The 25,924-nt window shown below is 37.5% G+C and overlaps 1 protein-coding gene across 2 annotated transcripts in view; it reads right to left on the bottom strand.

Moving 5' to 3' along the window:
- Window positions 1–20,800, bottom strand: part of METAP2 (methionyl aminopeptidase 2) — a 30,512-nt gene extending 9,712 nt beyond the window's left edge. Inside the window, exons 1-6 of one of the 2 annotated variants that reach the window (XM_029206134.1) lie at window positions 20,557–20,800; window positions 18,686–18,793; window positions 14,789–14,854; window positions 10,955–11,057; window positions 1,228–1,389; window positions 289–470 (exon numbers count right to left, since the gene is read on the bottom strand). In XM_029206134.1, coding sequence (XP_029061967.1) covers window positions 289–470; window positions 1,228–1,389; window positions 10,955–11,057; window positions 14,789–14,854; window positions 18,686–18,793; window positions 20,557–20,707 — 772 coding nt within the window. In that variant the 5' untranslated portion in view covers window positions 20,708–20,800. The remainder of the gene's footprint in view (window positions 1–288; window positions 471–1,227; window positions 1,390–10,954; window positions 11,058–14,788; window positions 14,855–18,685; window positions 18,794–20,556) is intronic. The other variant, XM_029206135.1, reaches the window with a different exon arrangement.
- Window positions 20,801–25,924: the final 5,124 nt, after the last annotated feature.

Here is a 25,924-nt window from a genome sequence, read left to right as displayed (position 1 = left end):
ATATGAATAAAAAATGTCTACAACAATGAACTGAATGAGACGTAAGATTCTATTTTTCATGCCTTGATACAATAGGTAATAAACCTCAATTACCCAACAGTTTTCACTGTACTCCACTAAGTAGGATGCTTTAAAGTAAATCTCAAAATCTACCTCAACATAGCTCTACTGAAAAGTGAGGCATCAAGAAGAAAACGTGAGAGTTCAGTATCTACAGCCCCACCCAACAGGGACAAGACTAGAGTTTTCAGGAGGAGGGTGGAGTGGGAATTATTTCTAACAACTCACCACTTATATGTGTTCCAAAGTCTATCTTACAGATGTCATCATACTGTAATACTGTTGTGTCACCAGCATTGGGAGTATAATGGGCAGCACAGTTATTCAGAGAACACCCAGTAGGAAATGCCAGGCCTGCATTTAATCCATTCTCTTTTATTAACTTCCGTGAACAGTCTTCCAACTTTTCACTTAAAAAAAAAAAAGGAATTTGTTTACTTTTATGTTCCTACCCGTATATACCTTACAGTTCATCAACTCCAAAAAGTTTACTAAAACTCTTAAATTACTTTCTGGGAGTGATCTGAGCACTTTCTGCATGTGACTAAATAACAGTCCTTTGACGTTATGAACACAGTAGTTCATCTCTAAAAAATAAAGAGAATTTAATTCCACTAGAAATCTGGAGAAACAGAAAAACACGATCCACTTTCAACTTGATTTACCCGGAAATAAGACTCTTGACTTAGACTAATTTAAATGCTGATTATGTTTTATTTTCTCAATGCTGCATGTTTTGAATATTCTTGGGATCAGAGTATTAAGTTGCCCTATAGCTTATTATTTCTCAAGGGGAAAGCCGGAGAAATAATTACTTTTATTGATTTCTTCATTGCATTATAAATGTTTTGTGTCCCAGAATTTTAATTTAATACGATTTACTGGATAGCAAAGTAACAGATTTCCAAACAGAAAATAAGAATCAGTAATGTGTACATTTGTACACATAAGAGTACATGAGTACAAAATAGGGTGAATGAAGTTGCAAATGTCCTCTTATGGTTTCCTCATTACATCGACACTACAAAAATTTAGAAGGTATTTCTAGAACCTTCACTTAAAGTTTTTTGGCAAAGCATTATATAATGAAAGCCATACGTTGCAATTGGAGAGTTAGCTCTAAACAATTTTTTTTATCATGTTCTTACAAAAACATATCCCTTTTACCAGATTTCTATCATTGTCATCCCAGGCTTGATCCAGCTCATGACATATTTTCTAACTTGTCGATGTGCTTCTGCAGCTTCTCGAAAATCGTTCCAAATCTCTTCACTAGCTTGATCTAATGCTTTCTTTTCTTCACTTGTAGTTCTCCAAGCAGCTGTTCGCCTTTATAGTATGCATAGTATAGCATTAGTCATTTAATAAACAGCAAAATAAGCATAACAGCTGAGAGATAAAAATACACTAAGATATTTTGGACAAAAAAATTACATACTCAGTTTCTTTTATTAAAAGTCGGCAAAGTTTCTGAAATACAAGTACCCACACAGGTACAACCAAACCTAATCAAGTTAAACCTTTTGTAAGACTCTTAGAAAAAAAACAATCCTCAAGTGAGATTTTATTCACAGTCAGAGGGACCAATAGCCTACACCACATAAAATAACACAAAAGTAGAGAACCAGAAAAATCAGAAAAGAGTCCTAGAAACAAAGCAGAGGGGAGGAAAAAAAGTCATCCTTCCCCTTGAGGTAATATAAATTTTAAGGATGCACCAAATATTAACATTTAACTTCACCAACAGGGCAAGTACTAATTCCAAAGACTTGACCTGGCAACCTGCATATACCTTTCTCAAAACATAAAATATTATGTGCTTTCGCAGGATTTTTCTAATTGTATATATATTAGAGGTAATCTTCCTTGAAGGAGATGGCTCATATTTTAAAACTGCCAAGGATAACAAAGATTTTTATATTCAGTATTTGCAAATGAGAAGATCTACTAAGTCCCTTTTTAAGCAGTACATTTCAAAAATAATAACTGCTTCAAGTGAAAATCTTTTTTGAAGTTATAGCTTTCACAGATTCTTAAGCAATACTGAATACAGAATTCACAAGTCAGTGATCACGGAAGTATAAATTACACTTAGTATAAAAGTGATGCCTTCAAGAAATAACTCTCATTTGCCTCAAAGCCAGTGGTCAGCAAACTACAGCCTGCAGGCAAATCCAGCCTGGCACTTGTTTTGTAAATAAAATTTTTTTGCAACAGGACTTCCCTGGTGGCACAGTGGTTAAGAATCCACCTGCCAGGCTTCCCTGGTGGCGCAGTGGTTAAGAATCCACCTGCCAATGCAGGGGACTCAGGCTCGAGCCCTGGTCCAGGAAGATCCCACATGCTGCAGAGCAACTTTAGCCTGTGCGCCACAACTACTGAGCCTGCGCTCTAGAGCCCACGAGCCACAACTACTGAAGCTCGCGTGCCTACAGCCCGTGCTCTGCAACAGGAGAAGCCACCGCAATGAGAAGCCTGCACACTGCAAGGAAGAGTAACCCCTGCTTGCCACAACCAGAGAAAGCCCACACACAGCAACGAAGACCCAACACAGCCAAAAATAAATAAAATAAAATAAATTAATTAATTAAACAAAAAAAGAATCCGCCTGCCAATGCAGGGGACAGGGGTTCAATCCCTGGTCCAGGAAGATCCCACATGCCGTGCAGCAGCTAAGCCCATGAGCCACATCTACTGAGCCCACATGCCACAACTACTGAAGCCTGCACACCTAGAGCCCATGCTCCGCAACAAGAGAAGCCACCGCAATAAGAAGCCCGTGCACCGCAACAAAAACTAGCCCCCACTCGTTGCAACCTGATAAAGCCTGTGCGCAGCAACGAAAAACCAATGCAACCAAAAATAAATAAACAAAAATAAAACTAAAAAATAAAGGTAAAAAAACATTTTTTTGCAACATAGCTATGCGCATTCATCTATATACCATCTATACCTACTTTCATGCTACAACAGCAGAAGTGAATTAACATTCAAGACCTGAAATATTTACAATATGACCCTCTATAAAAAAGAGTTTACCCAACTGCTTTAAACTACAGCCCCCTAAGTTAATGCCCCAAAATGCTTTCAGAGTTTCTCTGTGTGTCAGCATCAAGTTCATCATTATTACTTCTTACTGCAGCAGCTACCTGTGCCAACATCTACTTCCTCTGATTTGCTACAAAGGCCCAAAGGAGCTGTTCTATGTGAAATTGAGGGTATTTAAGAGTCACAGAGACTTCTATAGCTTATTTACTGTTTGGAAATATATTTTGGATCTATCTACTGCTGTTATTAGAAAACTGAAATATTATCAGTTTAAGGTCAATTTTAAACCCCTTACATACTTAAATGTGTTATCAATTACTTTTATAGGAATAGTAAAAACTAAGAGGCAACTTGTAATCAAAGTATTCAAACAAACACCCTCAGAGCAGAAAATAACAGGATAAAATCCTTTAAAAAGTATATTCTAGGGCTTCCCTGGTGGCGCAGTGGTTGAGAGTCCGCCTGCCAACGCAGGGGACACGAGTTCGTGCCCCGGTCCGGGAAGATCCCACATGCCGCGGAGCGGCTGGGCCCGTGAGCCATGGCCGCTGAGCCTGCGTGTCCGGAGCCTGTGCTCCGCGACGGGAGAGGCCACAACAGTGAGAGGCCCACATACAGAAAAAAAAAAAGAAAGAAAAAAAAAAAAAAGTATATTCTGAAGATGTGACTCAACCTTTTTCAGCTGCAGTACACTTATAGTTGCTCACTCCATGCTCGGACAGACAAGCCACAATCTCCTGACCTCTAGTTGTAACTCTAGCCCTGTCTCTCCCAAAAGTCCAAAAATCTTTCCTGAAAACCAGGAATCCAAACATTCTAAGAATAAATCATCTTAGGCACAAGAGTACTAGCTTTATTCTCAGATCAATCTTTAAGCAAAATAAACCACAATTCTTCATCTTTTACATGGTCCATAATCCTGGCACATATACCTACAGCCACACTGACAGTAAAGTCTGAAAGCACCTTCTGCTTCAAAAGCCAAAGATTTCTGTGGAAAGTAAAAATACCAGCTAATATTTACTCTAGGGTAGTAAGATAAAAGACTATGTCCACAGGGAACTGATGGATATTATGCATGTAGGGATGTGAAAAGGGAATTGGTCATTATCAATTCCCATTTCTTCTCCTCAGTCTAAACCTTAAGATTCTTCAAATCGACTTCTTATAGGTTAAAACTAAGTGTAGGGCTTCCCTGGTGGCACAGTGGTTGGGAGTCAGCCTGCCAATGCAGGGTACATGGGTTCGTGCCCCGGTCCGGGAAGATCCCACATGCCGCAGAGCGGCTAGACCCATGAGCCATGGCTGCTGGGCCTGCGCGTCCGGAGCCTCTGCTCCGCACCGGGAGAGGCCACAACAGTGCAAGGCCCGCGAACCCAAAAAAAAAAAAAAAACATAAGTGTAATTAAATTTCAAATGCTATTTGACATTTTAGAATCAGAACATAATAAAGATCCCCAATAGTGAAATCAATAGATCTCATGACTATCTTACACTCTTGAAGGTTGAATGGCTCTTTTTTTTTTTTTTGGCCTCAGGGTGGCATGTGGGATCTTAGTTCCCTGACCAGGGATCGAATCCACACCCCTTGCAGTGGAAGCAGGGAGTCTTAACCATTGGACTGCCAGGAAAGTCCGTGGCTAACTCTTAGAAGCAGTGGATTCTTCAAAAGATTATGGAATGTTCTGCATTGTTAGTAAAGAACTATCAATCAATTGAATTAAATAAATTCTTTTGCTAAGTCTTGAGTTCAAGTTGAAAATCATTAGTGATATTCGAGAGCTTACTGCCAGGGTCTTTAATTATAATGACAGGCCCAAATGAAAGAGAAAGATTTTGAAGGAGTCTTCCCTTTACCTAAATTTGAATTTTTGACAGTCTATTTAACAAAAATTTATAAATAAGATGAAAAAAATCATTCTAAGTCATACCAATTATTCCAAAAGGCAGTTAGTTCTGAGAGTCAGGTGAGGTATGTTTTAAAAAAAAATTATGTCTGTAAAACAAAACTATCAAAACAACTGCTTGAAAGAGAATCTTTTTAGGAAGTGTTTACAGAATATATAGGGACTTCCCTGGTGGTCCAGTGGTTAAGAATCCACCTGCCAACGCAAGGGACATGGGTTCGATCCCTGGTCAGGGAACTAAGATCCCACATGCTGTGGGGCAACTAAGCACACACGCTATACTAGAGTGCCCACGCGCCGCAATGAAGAGCCTGCACGCCACAATGAAAGATCCCATGTGCCACAACTAAGACCCAACGCAGCCAAAAGTAAATAAATAAATATTTTAAAATAATAATAATATAGAGTATGTAAATTCTTTGCACCTCTTTGATATTTCTGAGTCTTTTTAATATTTCGTCTTTACTGGTGGATGTATTAAAAGCAGGAAAATATAAGTAAAATCAAAAGATACAAAGGTATCTATTAATTTCTAATAGTCATAAATGTTTCTGAACTCATTGCACAGATAACTTAAAAGTGATTATAAGTGCATTCCTAAAGCACTATATGACACATTTACAAAAACCATTTAAAATGCATACCTATTAAAAAAATACATATTTTTAGCCCAGAAATAATTAAGAATGATGCAGATATGACACCAATTCCTTCCTCTGGAAACTGGTATTTAAAGAGAAAAAAAAGGGAACTCCCTGGCAGTCCAGGGGTTAGGACTCTGGGCTCTCACTGCCAAAGGCCTGGGTCCAATCCCTGATTGGGGAACTAAGATCCCACAAGCCACGAAGCACGGCCCAAAAAAGAAAAAAAGAGAGAGAGAGAGAAAGCATGTTTAACTGCCTATAAGAAAAAATTATAGTTGATCCCCAGCTGGTAAAGGAAAATTCTTCTTATAGAATAATGTCAGCAAATAAATGTAGAAGGCATGACAGAATTAGAAATTCACCATTATTAAGTCCTCACAAAATAACTGATAAAGCAAGGATCATCAATGGATATTAAAATATTTAAGTGAAAGGTTGTTAAAAAAAGGATTTTCCAACAGTACCAAAGTATCCCACAGATTACCTGGAAACTGCAAAAAGAACAAAGTACCTTTAAAAAAGAAACAGCTGGCTGTCACCACATTAACCAAGTGATCAAATACAGTAAAATAGTAGACAGTAAACAGTGGTTTTAAATCACAGGCAGAATTAAGGAAATTTTTACTTTCTTCTTTTTGCTTATCTGTGTTTCCTAACTGTCCTATAATGAACATGTATTGCTTGTAAAATTAACAAGTATCTCAAAAAATTGCCTACTGAATTCAGAAATATATATCAAGAATTTCAAAATAATTCTTTGTTCTATTTCTAGAGATCTAGAAAAAAGGAAAAATCAGATCCAATTAACATACCAAGATGTTCATCACAGAAACTTTTCTAGTGGCAAAAAATTGAAAACAGTACTAATGTTCAAAAATAGGGTAATAGCTAATAAAGTTGCTAGATACAGAACAGAACAGCATTACAGCTATTAAAATTGGTTTCAAAAAATTTTAATGACACAGGAAATGCACACAGAATGTTAAATTTTTTTAAAGAGCAACAACCATCCTAGTAAAAACTGATTAAAAAAAATCATGGATTTCCACACGTAAGGAAGATGTTCCTAAGGAATGAGATATTTACATTCTCAAAATAATTTCCCACAAATTACTAATTACAAGAGGAAAAACAATAATGATATAATAGAGAAACTGGTTAATACCTTATCCAAGTGAAAGAAATTGACATCATGTGCCTTAATATTTGACAACCCTGAAAAGGACACAATATCTACTTATCTAGTAACCCACCCCAAAATGCACAACCTACTCTCAAATACTTCAGAAAAACAGTATGTGTACAGATTCACCAATATAACATTTTTCCACATTTGCCTTCTATCTTTCTATCTTCCAAGGAGAAAATGGACTGTTATTTGTATATTATACATAAGTGTCATATTCCATTGAGATTAAGAACGATAAAGCAAATGTGACAAAATGTTAAAGATACTCTGAGAAAGGTATGCAGGAGTTCTGTGTACTAGTCTCACAGAATGGAATTACTTCTGTTAAGTATGAAATTACTTCAAAATAAAAAGTTAACATAATGCACTCAACCTGGGTGGCAGTTACACAGGTAAGTTCTATGTAATAATTCATGTAATTTTCAATCAAGGAAGGCAAGATACAAAACTATATTTAATACTTTACCAAATCCGTAAGAATATTGATTGTAATCTATTTGCAAGTAGTCAAAACTGATTATATGAATCTCAAAAAAATTGAGATTTATTAAAGAACAAACATAACAACAGTATCTTAATTTCTTTTGTATTTCTCCAGGACAGCACACAACGTTGCTTTCAATATTTAAGAAAAGTATTATCCCAAGAGATATTATAATATATAATTAATATCTTCCTGTATTGTTTCAAAAATGGAACTTATTCCACCTATACAATGTTCAGTTTGCATTAGAAAATGATAGCAAAAAGGAAAACGTAGTTTCTAAGATTTACAAAATCTCAATTATTTTTTCTTGTATTAAACATTACTTCAAGTGTTCCACCATATTCATGTTGTTAAAAATATTAACAATGGGGCTTCCCTGGTGGCACAGTGATTGAGAGTCCGCCTGCCGATGCAGGGGACACGGGTTCGTGCCCCGGTCCGGGAGGATCCCACATGCCGCGGAGCAGCTGGGCCCGTGGGCCATGGCTGCTGAGCCTGCACGTCCGGAGCCTGTGCTCCGCAACAGGAGAGGCCACAACAGTGAGAGGCCCGCGTACGGCAAAAAAAAAAAAAAGTTAAAAAAATATATATATTAACAATGTGTTAACAAGTATAGGAAATCTATGGCTTTCTTCCCCTTTAGCAATAAGAAAACAGAAATGGAAATGGGAATAAAAATACCTCGTTCACATCAGTAACAAAACAATAGAACACTTAAGAACAAACTTAACAAAAAAGGGACAGGACCTACATTTTAAAAAAAAATCAGAATAAGGTGGAAAATATACGACGACAATGGAGAAGTCAATGTGATACAACTGTCAGTTTTCTGAAACATACATAAATATGATGTGACTCCAATAAGAAAGGCATTTTTCTGTGGGTATGTGCATTAAAACTAAAAATATGACCAAAAGTAGCTGAGAAAAATAAAAAAAGAACTGTTTGGTTGGGTTGTGTGGCAGAGAAGAAACAACTGATTTATCAAACTATCAAAATAAACAGTATTAGTATAGAAATAGACAAATAGATGAGTGGAACAGAATAAATAATACAGAAATTGGTTCCATTATATAAGGTAACAGAGTTCCATTATATAAGAATAGTATATGGCAAAAGTGGTCATTCAATTAAATAGAATGAACTACTTAAGAAACAATTCTAGCACAACTAGCTATCCATTTGAAAGAAAGTAAAATTAGCACCCCCAACCTTAGACAAAAAATTCTAGACCAATTAAAGATGTAATAAAACAAAAAATAAGAGTTTGAGAAAACAGAAGAGACTGCTAGGAACCCAGAAGTACAAAATATGAATATATACTGTTATATAAAATCTTTAAATGTCCATCAACAGACAAATGGATAAAGAAGATGTGGTACATATATACAACAGAATATTACTCAGCCATAGAAAGGAACGAAATTCGCTCATTTGTAGAGACATGAATGGACCTAGAGACTGTCATACAGAGTGAAGTAAGTCAGAAAAACAAATATTGTATATTAACACATATATGTGGAATCTAGAAAAATGGTACAGATGAACCGGTTTGCAGGGCAGAAACAGAGACACAGATGTAGAGAACAAATGTATGGACACCAAGGGGGGAAAGTGGCAGGTGGGGGTGGGATGAATTGGGATATTGGGATTGACATATATACACTAATATGTATAAATAGATAACTAATAAGAACCTGCTATATAGCACAGGGAACTCTACTTCACTTCGCTGTACAGCAGAAACTAACACAACATTGTAAAACAACTATACCCCAATAAAAAATAAAATAAAAGTATAATCTTTAAACTTCTGCAAGAGCAAAAGAATAAAGCCAATAATCAAAAGATGCTCAAAAATCACTAGCAATCTGGGAATCATAAAGTATTAATATATTCTTTGATTCAGCAATCCCACTCCTGGAGAACTATCACATAATAAAACTGCCAGCACATAAGGAGATATATATGTGTATTTCCAGACACATATATGTATTTATACATATATATGTATATACTTAAGAGACATCTTTATTGCAAATGCTTTATAACAGCAAAAAAACCAAATGGAGGCAAAGTGAATGCTCATCAATTACAAAATGGTGGAATAAAGTACAGTATATTCATGCCACAGATTATGAGGCCATTCAAAAGAATAACAGAGCTATTCTGATTAACTTAGAGGGACTTCCAAGATGCAGCCCTGATGAGAAAGGCATGGAGGAGGAAAGTGTGCCTACGATTCTGTTTTTGTCAACAAATAATGACCAAAACACTCTCCTTACACAAACAGAGGTAGATGTACACATACATGAGCATAAAACACATGGAAGGCTACCTGCTAGGTGGTTACATGGGTCGGGAAGGAAGAGGAAACAAGCAAAAAAAAAAGATTATATTAAAAAATAAGTGTCATCACATCATATGTACTATGAAAATTTATGTAATTAATATAAAACTGCATGTTTGTGACACTTTAAAAATAAATGTTTTAAGACAGGGATAGTGACTGATGTATTCAAATTCAAACAAAAGATGCCCATGCCATAAAATATAACATCATGTTCCTTTCTAAGTTTAAAGAAAAACAACGATGTCTTTACAGGTCAAAGAAACAGTGCTACAGTAGAAGCTTTCTTAACCAACTATTGCAACCACTGGATTAACCAATGCTCCTGATCCCTCTGTAAACCATACAGACCAATGCCCACTGTAGTCTGAATACTAGTGGCTAGGTTCCTGTTTTGAATAATAATAGCAGCTAACACTTACCTAATGCTTAGTATGTGTCTATCACTCTTCTAAATGCTTTACATATATTATTCCTCACAACAACCCTATGAACAGCTCATTTTATGGATGAGGAAATGAAAGCACAGACATGATAAATTACTTGCCCAAGTCACAAAGCTAATAAGTGTTAGAACTGGGATTCAAATGCAGAGAGTTAGGTCCCAGCTTCCAGGCTCTTAACTAGTCTACATAATGCCACTTCAAGTGTCTGCTAACCAAATAAAATGCATTCTTTCAGAACACTTCCAAGAATCAGGTTATCTGTGCCCAAACCTGTGTAAGTCATCTGTACTTGTTATTGTAATTATGTAGTTTAATTATACATTACATAAAAAGAACTGTTTCTATGAAAACTAAATTGACTACTCAGAGGAGTTTCAATAAAGGCAAGTCGTCAAAAAATACTTCTGTCAAATGGAACTGTAAATGATTTCAGGAAAAAAAAACAACGTAGGTATAGGCATCAGCCGCAGATTACTTAGTTCTTACTGTTCACAGAAACTGAAAATGGAACAGACCAGACAATGCATTATGGATTCAGTCCATGGAGAAAAAAAAAAAGTGGAGTTCAATGCAATCCATGCTCAAAGATCAAGAATGATGAAAAACAAATGTTTGTTTTAAGTTAACTTTTATCAATAAAGATTAACCAACTACTGGTCCCAATCATTTTGGATAAGAGGGCTTCTACTGTATCTTCTCTGCAACAAGTTCATAAGCTTTTTTATTAAGGTAGTGGAGCAAAGTCCTAAGAAAAATCAAATCTGCTTTATTGCTAAACTACAACTTTCAAAAGTCAAACTGGAAGTTATTTTATGATCCTTACCCATCTTGTGTGGGTGGGTACTCGCATTCTTGTCCTTTGGGAAATACACCATTAGGATACAGGTCACATATTGGAACTGAGGGAGGGTCTGTTTGAACTTTTGCTGTGAGATACAAATAAAGCATTAACTTCTGTAGTTAAAAACAAAATTAAGCAGTTAGCATTAGTTTTTCTCAGTTCCTAATTGTTATTATATGTCCTGACTTTAAGGAACCTCCCTGGTATCAATTTACAGTTAAAAACAGAAGATATTTCACAATAGCCACCTCCTGATTTATAATTACTTGGGAATAAAAATATTCAACTCCTCAGAACTCCATTATGTATTTAAACAGTATATGCCTTGGCACAAAGAACACTTCTAATGTTTTTGTCTTCATTTACTATACTGGAAATGGAATAGCATACAGAGGCTGGCTTTCGCAAATAAAAATCAAAGAAGCAACAAGAAAATAAAAAAGAAATCCTATAGCGATAAAGTAAAAATATAAAGCTATTATGTTTAATAAAATAGGTAAAAAACTTATGCCAAGGGTATATTATGTATAAAAGTTAGTATACATAGTATGTATATTATGTATACATACATACTTAGTATGTTAGTATGTATACATACCCCAGGGCTAAAAGACTTTAGGTAGCCATATACAAATTTCCAGATACTTGAAAAAAGTTACAGTACTTAGCATATGTTTTAAGGACACATTATTTCCCAAACTACATTCTAAGACACCAGTGTTCCAAAATGCTTTTTAAAAATATTTAGAGATGTGTCTTCTAAAAATCCGTTTAAATGCGTAAGAACTAGTTCTTATATAGTTCTTATTCTACAAAGAACTTTCTTTTAGTAACAAGTGCTGTATCCAAGGAATGTCAGGAAGTTACATAAGACTTAATTTATGCAATAATATATGACTTTCAATGTATACCTGCAGCATGTAACAACTACTGAGTTGAAGTGTGTGGTTTTCTTTTGATTTTAACCAGTCTTACAGGTTTTTATCTGAAATTTTAACACATATTTTAGATTTTTTTGTTCTGCAATGGGAAATAAAAGGATGCATATAAAGAAAAATTTGACAATTTACTGAGCCAAATCATTTATCTACAGAACCATTTTTTGGTTCCCTCTTTTAATCTGAATATTCAATATTTCACAAACACCCACCGTTTTCCTCTTTTTTATGTAATGCTTAGAAGTGTTCTACGGACAAATAAACTTGGAGAATGCTGTTTTAGGTTCCTCCGAAGAGGGAACGTTTAGAATTTGAAATCAAAAATGACCTTAGAGGTCATCTAATTTAGTTCCACACTCAAATCCAGGAATCCTCTAACACCCCTGACGGATGGCACTAAGTGCCTGACAGCGGAGGCAATCACTATTCCCAAGCTAAAATACATTCACTTGGGGAGAACTGTAACTGTTAGAAAGCTCTTCCAACACTAATTCCCTGTTACTTTCATCTGTTAGTTCTACTTAACTCTTCGCAGTTAAAAAAAATTTACTTTTCATTTCTACTGCTTCCTTCCTCTCTATGATGAGAAACCACTTTAAGGGATGCGGTTCTTAACACTTTCACTCATATTCATCAACCTTGTCAGTGATCCTTTTAAGTTGGTACTAGAATTGACTTCTGTTAAATAGTTCAAATAAGGTACAATTAATATAATACACTGTTGATTCTAAAAATCCTACTGCTACTGAAAGGTTAAGATTCCTAGCTTTTTGGTTCACACTGTATAAGCACTCAAAATCCTTAGGATTCTATCACCTTATACTAACTTTATATATGCTTATTTAAATTTCAGCTTGTTAATATTAGCCTATTGTCTCAGTTTTCTTTTGAAATCTTGATTTCTGTCAACCAAAGTATTATCATCCTCAGCTTTATATTTCATCTACAAATCTAATAAAGATGCCTTTTATATTGTCCACAAATTATTAAGACAAAATAGTTAAAGGACTCAAGAAGTTCATTAGAGAAAAATAAAGAATTTGTCATTGAAATAAGTTGAAGCCTAGCCTTTACCACTTATTAGCTGTGACTTGGACAAATGCCTAAATGTGCCAAGCCTCAGTTTCCTCATCTACAAAATGAGGAACTAGATGAAATCTTGGATAACCTTTGAAACTTATAACGTACTATGTCCAAGTTATTATCTAAAATTATGAATAATTATAAATATCTGTATTGCAGTTATTGTTAACTATCACTTACAATTCTCTCACTTTATAGATGAGGAAAATGAGGGCAGTAAACTGCCCCTGATTACAGTATTTGGCTTATTTCATAAGTGATTTATGACAGCCTACGCAAATAAGAGACATTCAAAGCAAATCAGAGAGCAAAAATCAAAACACAGAAAGAACCTAAAATAGAACCTGAAATAAGGCCGATACAAAACCAGATTTGGCTCTAAATCCTCTAGTAGCCAATATCAAAAAAAAAAAAAAGGCTAGGTTATTTGCATAGTTCATGGTGCTTCTGCTATAAAACACATTAACTACTCAGGAAAAGCACAATTATTCTTGATACTAAGACCAGACAAAAAAGGGTCTCTCAAGACTGCTCATAAAGAAATATAATGAACAGTAAGTTCAACAACATCCTCAGAGGAGGCACAACAAAGGCTGATGGCATCATAATAAAACATCTGTCAGTGGAAGAATTCTACCAAGGGCAAATACAAAGCAGCCTCTTAATGCTCCTCCCTGCTTATCTACCTTCATTAGGAAGCAATTTTAGAGTATTTGGAGAAATAGATCTTTCTCAAGCCAATCTCAGGTAATATGTCTCACAAGCACACTATGAACAATTTTTGAATGGAAGGAACGTGACATCATAATACCTGGAGATTCCTGGAATGCAAGTAATCTGTGCTCATTAAATACAGATTATGCTAGGGGCAGAACTGACATCCTGAGTAGAAGGATCTAACCAGGATAGATGCCTGACTAGAAAGAAGGCTATTCCATCTCCACCTAGAGACATATCAGGGGAATGGCTGGCAGAGCCAACAGCTTTCTTAAAAAATAATTTAAGTATTTCAACCCAAAGATAAAAATGAAAGTCAAACCCTCAATATTCTCATTCATAAAATTTCAGCCTAAAGATTTTAAAGGAAGGTTTAGCCAGACACTCAATGGTCCCCAATAACCAAAGGGCATCCAAAATTAGAACTTGTTCTGATTCTCAACCCAAACTTTATTCCCCTTAGTCTATATACAGTCTCCTTAGTCTATACTATACAGTCTCCCCTTAGTCTCCCTAAGAGCTTCAGGTCTATGAAGATGTTTGGTTATATCGTTTATAGAAATAAAATACAAGTAGGATCATATATTAAGTGAATCTGAAATACTACAATACATGTTATTAATAAAAATTCACCATACACACAAATTTTAAATAATGGGCCTCCTCATTAAATATTCGCCAAGAATCTCGTAATATCAAAACTGGCAGGTGAACTGCAAACTATGTTTATCCTATTACCACTTGGTGGCATTACTTTAGTCATCACTGACAAAACTATTTGAATTATTCAAAATTTAAATTATAAAGTTTTTAGGAACTCATCCCTAACATGCAGTAAAATACAACAAATTTATTATTAACATCCCCTGGCTGAATACAGCTAAAGAAAATAACAAGACTGTTAAACCAAAGTACTTGCCAAATAGCTGTGAGTTTCACTAAATTCTACCTCCATTAAGCCTACATTTATTTCCCTAACATATACCAGGATCTTAAGCAACTTCAAATCTACTCTTCAAACCTGCTGGTTAATAAACCACTTCTAATTTGGCAAGTAGGATTAACTAAAGACACTAACGTCCTCTCTTCTTCTTCTTCTTTTTCTTCTTCTTTCCAGTTGCTCCATCTCCATCACCATCTCCATCTAAGAAAAGACATGTCAAGTTCACTTAAGCCTTATAAGCAGAGGGACGAAACAAGCACAAGCAGACAAGTACACACACACACAGTGCATCTTAAATAGCATACGACAAAGCTGACCCAATACTCTTAGAATTTTGTATATTGTTAGCTTTAAGTATCAGAATTTGACTTGTGCAATCAAAAGCACTAGTAAACTTTACTTTGACTTACTCTACTAAAAGAATTAAGATATTTTTGAGAATAAAACATGTATTAAATAACATCTTTTTTTTAAAGCAAAGAAAAATAAGTAGTGTTACTGAAATACCTGTAATAATGACTATATGACTTCATCTGAAATAATAATAGTTTATATATGCTTTGCAGTTAAACACCTGTATTTCACGACCTCATGTGATCCTAAAGCAACCCTATGAGGTAACAAGGAATGTTTAAGGGACATGCCCAAGATAATCCTAACAGATAAATAGCAAAATTGAACCAAGAATATCACCTGATTCCTAATCCAGTGAGAGGTAAATGGGGTCTCATATTTTAAAATATCTTTTCCTGGGACTTCCCTGGTGGTCCAGTGGTAAAGAATCCGCCTTCCGGTGCAGGGGACGCAGGTTCGATCCCTGGTTGGGGAACTAAGATCCCACATGCCATGGGACAACTAAACCCATGCGCCACAACTAGAGAGAAGCCCACACGCTGCAACGAAGGGCCCATGCGCCACAATGAAAGATCCTGCATGCCTCAAAGAAAGAAGATTCCGTGTGCCACAACTAAGACCAGTCGCAGCCAATATAAATAAATAAATAAATAAATAAAGTATCTTTTCCTGCATAGTTGTTATTAGAGAAAAAGAGTTCTCCTTCTTTCTGGATCAAATTGTATACAAAAAAATTTCTACTTCTCCTAGGTTCATAGTTTTCAGATTTTCAAAAGAACCTGATGACCAAAAATAAGAACTATTTAAAAAAAACAGCTGGCTAAAGAACATACAAAATAGCCATGATCTGCCTGTCGGTTTTCATAACAACTTTGCTTGAAGCTCAATGACCATACACTTAAACTTTGAGAAAAAATAAAGAATACGATTATGACCAAGATTAAACAGTGAGTTAAAATATTTTAAATAAAGGTATCAAAAATAGACCTAAGTGTCTGAATTTCTAAAAATGCTGCTCAATAAATTTCAACAATCATTTCTGAAGTATGCTAATCTACCCACAAATAACTAAAATAACTAAGAGCAAATAACTAGGATATTCACTAAGCTTATTTTGGTAATCATTTTATGATGTATCTAAGTCAAATCATTATGCTGTATACGTTAAACTCACACAGAACTGTATGCCAGTTATATCTCAATAAAACCGGAAGGAAACAAATAATGAATGAATAAACAAACGAAAGACGGGAAAAAAACTGCTCAAAAGCTCCCTCAATGAATCGTCTTATAATGAGGCCAGTTTGCACTGTTCACTACACTTTGTCCTGCCCCAAAATGGTCTCTTTTGTTTGGTTTTAAGTCCCATTCCTTCCAATGAGCTTTCCATCAGCATTCAGCCCACAATTCCACCTCCAAATTTCAATAAATTTTATTGCAGATACCAGTATATCTTTCCAACTCTATATTTTGTCTCTCCACAATAATCAGTTTTCCTTTAGAAAAAAGATATTGAAATATTAGCTTTCCATCCTCTCAAAGACTTCTCACAACAGTTTATTTTATTTTTTTTGCGGTACGCGGCCCTCTCACTGTTGTGGCCTCTCCCGTTGCGGAGCACAGGCTGCGGATGCACAGGCTCAGCGGCCATGGCTCACGGGCCCAGCCGCTCCGCGGCATGTGGGATCTTCCCGGATTGGGGCACAAACCCGTGTCCCCTGCATCGGCAGGCGGACTCTCAACCACTGCGCCACCAGGGAAGCCCACAACAGTTTAATAGTACTGGTTGATCCTGATTATCAAAATGAATTAGGAAAACAATGAACCCAAACTGGAGAAAACTAAATTCCTAAATATTTGAAATTCCTAAAAATCTTCTTTAGTACACTGAAGATTTCCATTCTGACAAGCAAAATTTCCTCTTTCAATGTCAAGAGATTCATATAACTTTGCAGAGGTGTAATGAAACAAGGCAGGCACTGTCTTCAAATTAGCACTGTGATTGATATTCTACACACAGTGGGTCAACAGCAACCTATTATATTACCTTGAATTTACAAATACCTTTCTTGTTAAGAGTTCAAAATATGTTTATAATCTGAAGCATAAACCAAGGCAGAATGGACAAGAGATTTGCTTAAGGAAAAGGAAAAGCTAACTATTCCCTTGAATCTGAAACCAAGCAGGACCCTGTAGGGCCTTCTCAGGGACAGACCCCAAGTCTCCCACCTCTTTTGTAAAAAAGCTTTAGACTCTTAAGCTTTCCCTGAGTTCCAAAGAGCAAGTTTAATCAGAGACATGAGAAAAATGCAAAAACAAAGGAAAACAATCAAACAAGACTAAATAATAATAGTTTGGCCATTAAAAACAAAGGACCTTTAGTTTCTCCTCAAGGGCTACAGACAATATCTTGAACCATATCCTTGAGTTGGTTTGCAGATACTAACCCCCCAAACCAGGTGGAAAAAGTTAGCTGTATGCTGACCACCAGCACACATACTCTAATCAGCTGAAACCAGAAAACTATAACTGAGATTCCCAAAAAGTCACCCTGTTACTGCACAGCCAACCAATCAGAAGAATGTCCACAAGCTGATCAGGCACCTGGCAACCCTCACCTCTAATGCTGCCTTTAAAAACCCTTCAGGTCTCTTGGGCGTGAGCTGCCTATTCTCCTTGCTTGGCATTTTGCAATAAACGCTGTACTTTCCTTTGCCGCAACCTGCTGTCCGGGTTTGGTAACAATTCTTGGCACTTTTTTCCACTAAATTTGACTGTAAGCTCCTTGAAGGCAGAGAATTTATCCTTCTAAAGGAAAAACAATTGCTCTGCATTATCCTAACATGATAAAGTACAGCACGTATTTGTTGCTAAGGACTGGAAGGCATAAGCCCAAGCTGGCAGTTCTTGAGGCAGAACAGTAGATCATAGCATAGATAATTAAGAATGGGGAAGCCCTATCTCCTCTTCTGCCAAAAGAGGCTGTAGAATAAAAATAGTTCTCCTAACTAATCACTCCCTCCACTGTCTTACTGATAGCATCAATTCCTACAATTCCAAGAGTTGTTGTCTTTAAAGAAATCTTTGGCAAAAGCTCCAAAATACCACAAGGATCTGGGGTCAGGAAATTCATAATAGATTTGAGGAGCACTCCAACATGCTCCTTTGACAATAAAGAGAAGTACCTTTGATAGAGTAAAAGGAATAGACTTGGAATCAGGTGCTAGGTTTGAAACTCTGGCTCTGTTATTCTACACAAACTAGCTGTGTCACATTGGGCAAATCATATAACTATCATTTGCTTGGTTTTTGTGCGGGTAAAATGAGAATGCATGAAAGTATCCTAAGATAGTGCCTAGTACATATTAGCTGTTCAATAAAAGTTAGTTAAATAAACAGGCATTCAATTTTATCTTATTAATACCCACTACTCGGCCTTTTGTTAAGTACATTTTTAAAGTTGACATCTGTGTTATTTGAGCATTTAACATATCCAACTTTTAAAAGAGTTGCTAATAACTAAATACATTTTCCTTTTCATCTGTGACATTGAGGCTTTAACATCAGTTAAGTAAAACATCAGAGAATATTGGACTATATGGACAAATAAGCAACTTTGGTTAAAGAATGTCATATTTTCTTGCTTTCCTAACCACAAAAATCAAATTAACCATTTACCTTCATCGTCATCAACTCTTTCTTTCTCTTCCAATGCTTGTCTTTCCAACTGTCTTGCTACCTCATCAACCGAGGCTCCTGATTCTTTATCAGGTTCCTGTTGCTCTGCTGATCAAATATAATAACATAAATCAAATCTAATAAAGATCTTTCCACTAAAATATGTTCTAAGGATTCTAAAAAACATGTTAAGTCTTCCTGATAAGCGTTCATAAAACAAAAGCAGAACATTACTTGAAGCAGAATAAAATTTATTTAACGAAAGAAAAATATTCCATATCTAAGTGGTACTGCCCGTTCAACAAAATACTCATTACACATTCTCTGTGCTAGGAGTTAAACTGTAAGTTGTTCCCTACCCTTAAGTAGTTTTAACTTTTTTAAAGTATTTAACAATTAGACTACAACAAATAATTTATTAACCAAGCAAGGACTTGAGATGGGCCATAAATGCTGAAGGCCTTAGTAAGAGGATTTCTGTGGGGCCCTGGGGGCTTCCGGGGTTCAGGAAGAAAGAAATTGTCAAGCCGGGCTGGGTAAAATAAAAATAAGTAGGAAAAGACATTCCATTACTAAAAAACAAACTTCTCCAACAGCTAAGCACAAGAGCAGGCCCTGCTGTAGAAGTGATAAGAATGTAGCTATATGAGTAATATGTATGCGTAAAAAGAGGTAGTATTACCATGTAGCACATAATGAAGTGACATGCCGGCTATGCAGAGAATTCATCCTGAGAGATGGAACTGTTAAAGATATATTAGGGTCAGTCTGCTAAACGCCTTAAAAGGACAAACTGAAGAGTCTGGATTTCATCTGAAAGCCAGGAACTGCCACCAGACTATATCCTGGGATTCAATTTTGCTCTGGAAGCATCCTAGCCCCTACAGCTCTCCCTCTTCAACTCCCATCTAATCAAAACTTCAAAAGGATACAGGTTAACCCTCTCTAACCTCTCTCAACTCCACTTTATCACTTCTGGCTTCTCCACTGTCCTCTCACTCTTTCTGTGGCTGATTTTAACAGTACAAATAACTCTTCCTAAAACCAAGGTCTTGATGCAACAAAAACACTGACTTCTCACAATCAAACAATTAAGTTTCTAACTCATAATATAATCCAACTGAAAACTTTCAGCTCTTTTCCTTGCCTTACCAGTAGATTTAGAAAAGCTCCATTCGGACCCACAGAATATCCTACCCAGACTGCCTACAAGTGGCATCATAATCCAGGCCTAAAAGCCCAAAAGCTTGACGATACTGTGGGATTAGGCAGGTGAAGAGTCGCACCACCACACATCCTGCTATTACTACTCAGTAACAAGAGCGCGTGGGCATTCACACACATACACACACCCCAAAAGGGCTGCGCGCCACACAAATCTCTCCGTAAACTGGGATGGTGGGGGGAGGTGCTGCTGAGGCGCTAAGACTCGGTTACTCCACCCCCAACCCTCGACGAAAATATGTCCCACGTTGCTCCAGCAAGGAGGCGGCAGTATGGGTCAGAACCAGATTTTTGAGGAGGAGGCCAATCCGCGAGGAAGGTGAGAGGGCTGGGCCCTGGGCACGGCTTCAGGTCCGTCGCACCGTCTGCGTGGGAGCTAAGCGCCGGCAATGCAGGGGCTCCGGCCCAACGACCCCACAGAAGCTGAGGCACCCTCTTCTCCACCCCTCCCCCACCAGGTCCCTAATACCACGCGAGGAGCCGCCTCTCCCCGGGGCTGGAAATCTGCAGCTCGGCCCGGACACACGTTTAGTCCTGGGAATCAGTCCAGGATTCTAAGTCCCTAGTCCCTGTCAGCCCCGCCGGGCCTGAGTCGAGCCGTTCGGCCATCCCGGCGGGGACTGGGAAGACATAAAAACTCCCTTTACCTGTGGCAGCTCCTTTACTCTTCTTCTTCTTCCGTCTTTTTTTCTTGGCCGCCTCCTCAGCCGTAGAGGCAGCTCCCTCCTCCCTGTCGTCTGGATCCAGGTCGCCATTCAGGTGGCTCCCGCAGGACGCTGCCTCCTCCACACCCGCCATGTTCCCCGAGAGAGCGCGAGGAACTAAGACAGGGCGGCGAAGGCCCGCTCCTTCTTCACCCACCTACACCAGCGACGCCGGAAGCTGCTCTCGATGGTAGGGGCGCGGGGAATGCTGGGACGGTGGAGGACTCGACTGTGAGGATTGCGCGTGGAGCTGGGCCGGGCTCGTCTCAGGCGGGCGTGGCCGAGGAGGTCGGGAAAACCGCGCGAAATCTGACCACACCCTCGTCCCGCGCCTCGGGTAAACCTGCCTGCTAGGGTCAAGTTGAATTCCCGTTCCTGCGCTGTGGACAGGCGCTGCCCGCGCGCGGGAGAGGGGCCTCTCGAGTGGAACTTGAAATTTTATATTCGTGGTTTTATACAGCGCACCGGAAGCGAGGAGAAGGGCGAAAAAATGCCTTCACGTGTACACACTTCTTTTTTATGACTCAAAAGGACTGCGTTTTTATTCACAATTACAGCTCACGGTGAGGCTATCCAAACACTTAAGGAGATGTACCTACAAAGGGGCCTGACTGAAGAGGCAGTCAGAGGATAAGAGATCAGGAGGCGTCTATTATTAGAGAAGCCAAGGAAAGACAGCGTCTCCAGGAGGAGGGAGTGATCAACTGCGTTGAGTGCTAAGAGGTCAAGTAAGAGGATGAAAAATGCCGGATGTATATATTATAGTGACATGGAAACCACTGGTGACCTTAGCAAGAGCTATTTAGGTAGAGAGATGGAAGCCAGATTAGAGAGTTGAGGAACGAGAGGAAATAGAGAATCTCTTCATCTTTCAAGTTTCAGCTTAAATGCCACTCCCTCAGAGAATCCTTCCTCAACAATCTATATCAGGCCCTGCTCATACAACCACGCATTGAATTCTTAACTTTTTTTCATGGCAATTTGTAATTAATTTATTTGTGTGATTATTTGTTTTATGTGTGTCTCTCCAACTACCTTGAGCTCCATGAAGACAGGAACCTCGCCTGTTTTGTACTCTTATCCCCAGCACCTACCTCTAACCTAAAGCATTGTAGGAGCCCAGTAAATACTCATTGTATAAATAGCACTTAAGAAGTGCCAAGTACTTTACATTCATTATCTCATTTAATCCACTTTTGAGTTGGGGAAATTAGACCTAGAGAGTTTTAGTCACTTGCACCAGGTCATACAGGAAGTAAATAGCAGAGTTAGAATCCAAACCCAAGTAATGAGGTGCCAGAAATTTAGTAATTCTGTATTGTGCCTTTCCAGTTGAAATTCCTAATCAGTTCAATAAATATGTATTGATTGTAGACTAGAAGTAATTTTTCTTGGTGGAAGATACAAAAGTGAAAAAAAAAGTACCCTCAAGAAAGTTTGGCATTCAATGAGACATATAAATAAATAAGAATAAAATAAAGTGCTAATACTTTCCTTACAACATTTATTATTTTCTATTCCAAGTTAGTCTGTCATAAAGATGAAGATTTTTAAAAGGGTCTAAAAGGTCTTAAGATTGGGGGCAAGGATGTGGCTGTCAACCTCAGGAGGAATCAAAGCTCACCCTGGTTGTGGTGCAAAGCTACTGCCAAAAGCATACTTATAACTAAGATCTGCTGTATGAAAAATGCCTTCAAGCTTTGTTGTGAATCTTCCCAGTTCCGCTATAAGTTCTGGGAACACTTGGGCCATGGCTACTACCTCAGACCCAGTCCAGTAGACACAGGATCCTAGAGGGTCAGTAGATAAATTTTGACAAAGGGTGTTTGAGGTATAAGTTGATCTACAGAATTATCAATGTCAAAATTTGTTCAATGAAAAAAGTAATGCTAAAGTGTACTGATAACACAAAATACTGTTTCTTTGCTGCAAAGGGATTGTACTCTACTTTTCCCCCTTTCTTTCCGAAAAGAGGCAAGAAAATGAAACTTTCAAGGTAATAGTAAAAAAAAAAAAACATATCTTGACAGTACGGTAGTGAATATTTGCTGGATGATAATTTTCCAGGACACTGCAGAGTCTGAGATAACTGAATAATTATACTTAACAGCCCATCACTCCTTATTTTCACATTTTTCTTCATTTGGTTTTCTCTATAAGAGGAAGTTGAATGGGGTAAAGGAATAAGAAATGTTGAAAACTTAAGTAAGAATCTAAAAGAACCTATATTAAATATAACTCAATACCAGCATAGACGAGAATATTTTTTCTAGCTAATCACATGAAGTCATTTTGTCTTAGATGGTTAACTAGATAAGCAGACAAAAATAAGTTTTTTTTCCTTAGAGACTTTTCCTATTGTAAAATCAATGTAATAAGATATATTTATTATTTTGTCCCAAAAATGTATTTTTGGTGAGAAAATATTAATTCCAAACTGAGCAACATAATTAGCCTCCGCCTTATTTTCTTTGAAGTCCTTGGTTAGTGGTGTGGCTTAGGACAAATCACTTAATCGCTCCAAATTTCAGTTTCCTTATTTGTAAAATGAGGATAATAATAGTACCACATCATAGGATATGGAAATTAAATTTCAAAATGGAGAAAAAGCACCTGTGACAGCACAACACTTGACACAATAGTGATATGTGTTAGCCAACATTGCTGTTAATAAGCCATGCTCTTGAAATTTTTCCATTTGTGTGTATTATATGATGGCCTAAATATCCTAAGGCACACATGTATTTTGTGACCTTTGGCAATGGGCTAACAAGAAATATATTAAGAAAAAATGGGAAAGCTTGTTTGCTTGACATTAAGGGAAATACTGAGGATTTTTTTCCATATCTTTATGGTTTAAAAAGTGCTATATAACTATTTTAAAATGTATAGATGATATGGCATAGATACAGATATATAAATACAGTCACACTGGGGGTTAGGGCTTCAACATATGCATTGGAGGGAGGGAACACAATTCAGACCAACACAGACCTTGACGAATGTCCCCTTGGAGAAGGGGCAGGGAATTGCTTCTGACTGAGAGACCCGGATAGCTGAGGTGCATATCAAAGGAATGATTTCAGTGAGCCCAGACTCTTGCATCTTCCCATACGTAGAAAAACACTAAATTCCTTAACTTGGGATATCTAGTTTTCTTTTATTAACAGTAGCCCTTTGTTCCGACTAGTGGTGGTGGTGCAAAAACTCCCATATATCCTGGCTGCCCGCTTTTGATCTTTGGAACAGTTTTCTCAGCGTTTATCTGAAAGGCTGTCTCCTGGGCTTGAAGTCCTAAGAATGTCTGCCGAATAAAACATAACTCTCAACTTTTAGGTTGTGCATTATTTTTCATTTGACAGTGGCATGTTTAGGGGAAGTTCTTGCTGAGGAGTAGGTGAAGTGAGACCAGATTGTAAATAGACTTCTATGCTATCCTGAAGAGTGGCTTTTATTGTAAGGTCTCAAGGTGATATGTGACAAGGAATATTTAAAATTTAATATTTTAAAAAATCCTTAAAATATACCACACAGACATGTCACCAGCATGACAATACAATGAATACTACTGTGTAGCCATTAAAAGCCAGTAAAATGATATTGATGTAGATTCTGTGGATAAATGTATATGGTTATATAATACATACAGATGTCTGCAAGCTAGGGAAACGTGGTCATTTTTGCTTTGTGAAAGATCACTCTGATGGCAGTCTAGATTCTAGAGCAGTGGTTTCCATCCAGTAAATCCATGTGTTTTATTTTAAAAGCCAAATATATTTAAAGAACTGTATTCTATTCTGAGAGTATGGTACTTGCTAGTTTTTGAAGTTGAACAGTCTTTTAATAAGTCTAAAATTATTAGTATGAAATAACAGAGTAGAGGATGGTTTCTTGTGCCCTGAAAATCTTTTGAAAAAGGGGGGCCCACACCATGTCTGTTCTCAAAACCATTTTTTAAACTTTTATCAGCAGTGATATCCCTAAGTCTGATGGCTTGCATTCTAAAGAAAGAAAAATTGGAAATGGCAGAGCCTGCTAGTAGGGGAAACTTGCTAATATGTTATTGTTGATAACAATATTGATGAGAACTTATGTGAAGGCTGTTGGGGGCTAGAGAGGAGAGATTGGGTTGCAGAAACATGTCTAATTTAGAATTAAGAGAACTTAATGGTCCACTGAATATGGAGAGGGAGGAGTTGAAGATGACACGCCAAGCCAGGTTTCTGGCTTGGGTTCCCGGATGGATAGCGGTACCACTCCCTGAGATAGGGAATAAAGGAGGAGGAGGAGGTCTTGGAGGAGACGGAAGGGAAGATAAGCTTTGGGCATTTTAAGTTTGAAATGCCTGCATGGCATCCAGGCAGAGATATCTGGTAGTAAGTTAGAAATATGGCTGTGGAGATATAGACATGAGAGTCATTAGGGCTTGGGTGTGGTAGAAGGCTTAAGAATGAAGTACTTCAGGGAAAAGGACAAAAAAAACGAACACAACCCAGAGGGACACTAATGTTTGGGGGTTTTGTTTGTTTATAAGAAACAATGGTGGGAAATTCTGTAAGGAAACCACGAAAGAATGGTAGGACAAGAAGGAGAAAATAGAGAATAATCACGTGGAAGTAAGGAGAGAAAAAAGTTTTACAAAACAAAAAGTTTGGTCAGCTATTTGAACTGCTGAATAAAGATCAAGTAGTACAAAGTCTTAAACTAGACCATTGATTTTAGATATTATAAGGCCACTGGTGGGACTTCCCTGGGGGTCCAGTGGTTAAGAATCCGCCTTCCAAAGCAGGGGACACGGCTTTGATCCCTAGTCGGGGAACTAAGATCCCACATGCTGCGGGGCAACTAAGCATGCACACCACAACTAGAGAGCCCACATACTGCAACTACAGAGCCCACGCACTGCAACTACTGAGCCCGCGCTCTCTGGAGCCCACATGCCACAACTAGAGAGAAGCCCATGCGCTGCTACTAAGAACTGATGCAGCCAAAAATAAATAAATAAATAATTTTTTTAAAAAAAAGAAGGCCCTGGTGACTTTAGAGAGGTCAATATCATGAAAGGGCACAAAAAAAGGATTCTCACAAGAGATTGGGATGCACTATCCTAGACACTAGCTCATAGAGCAAAGGATCCTTTTATCTCAAAACTACTTCATCAATGACTCTTGCAATGCTCTCCTCTTTTGTTCTCCTGGAGAGTGCCTTTCTTGAAATTAAATGTGACTCCCTTGCCACATTCTCTTCTGTAATTCTTTACCTATTTTAGTTCTGTCCAAAAACATCCTATAACTTTTTATCTTACAATATA

This window comes from Monodon monoceros, unplaced genomic scaffold (genome assembly GCF_005190385.1).
Source record: "Monodon monoceros isolate NGI ecotype Baffin Bay Population unplaced genomic scaffold, NGI_Narwhal_1 Super_Scaffold_6, whole genome shotgun sequence".
NCBI classification, from domain to species: Eukaryota; Metazoa; Chordata; class Mammalia; order Artiodactyla; family Monodontidae; genus Monodon; species Monodon monoceros.
The sequence above is the reverse complement of the archived record's forward strand: the minus strand, read 5'-3'. Positions and strand labels throughout refer to the sequence as shown.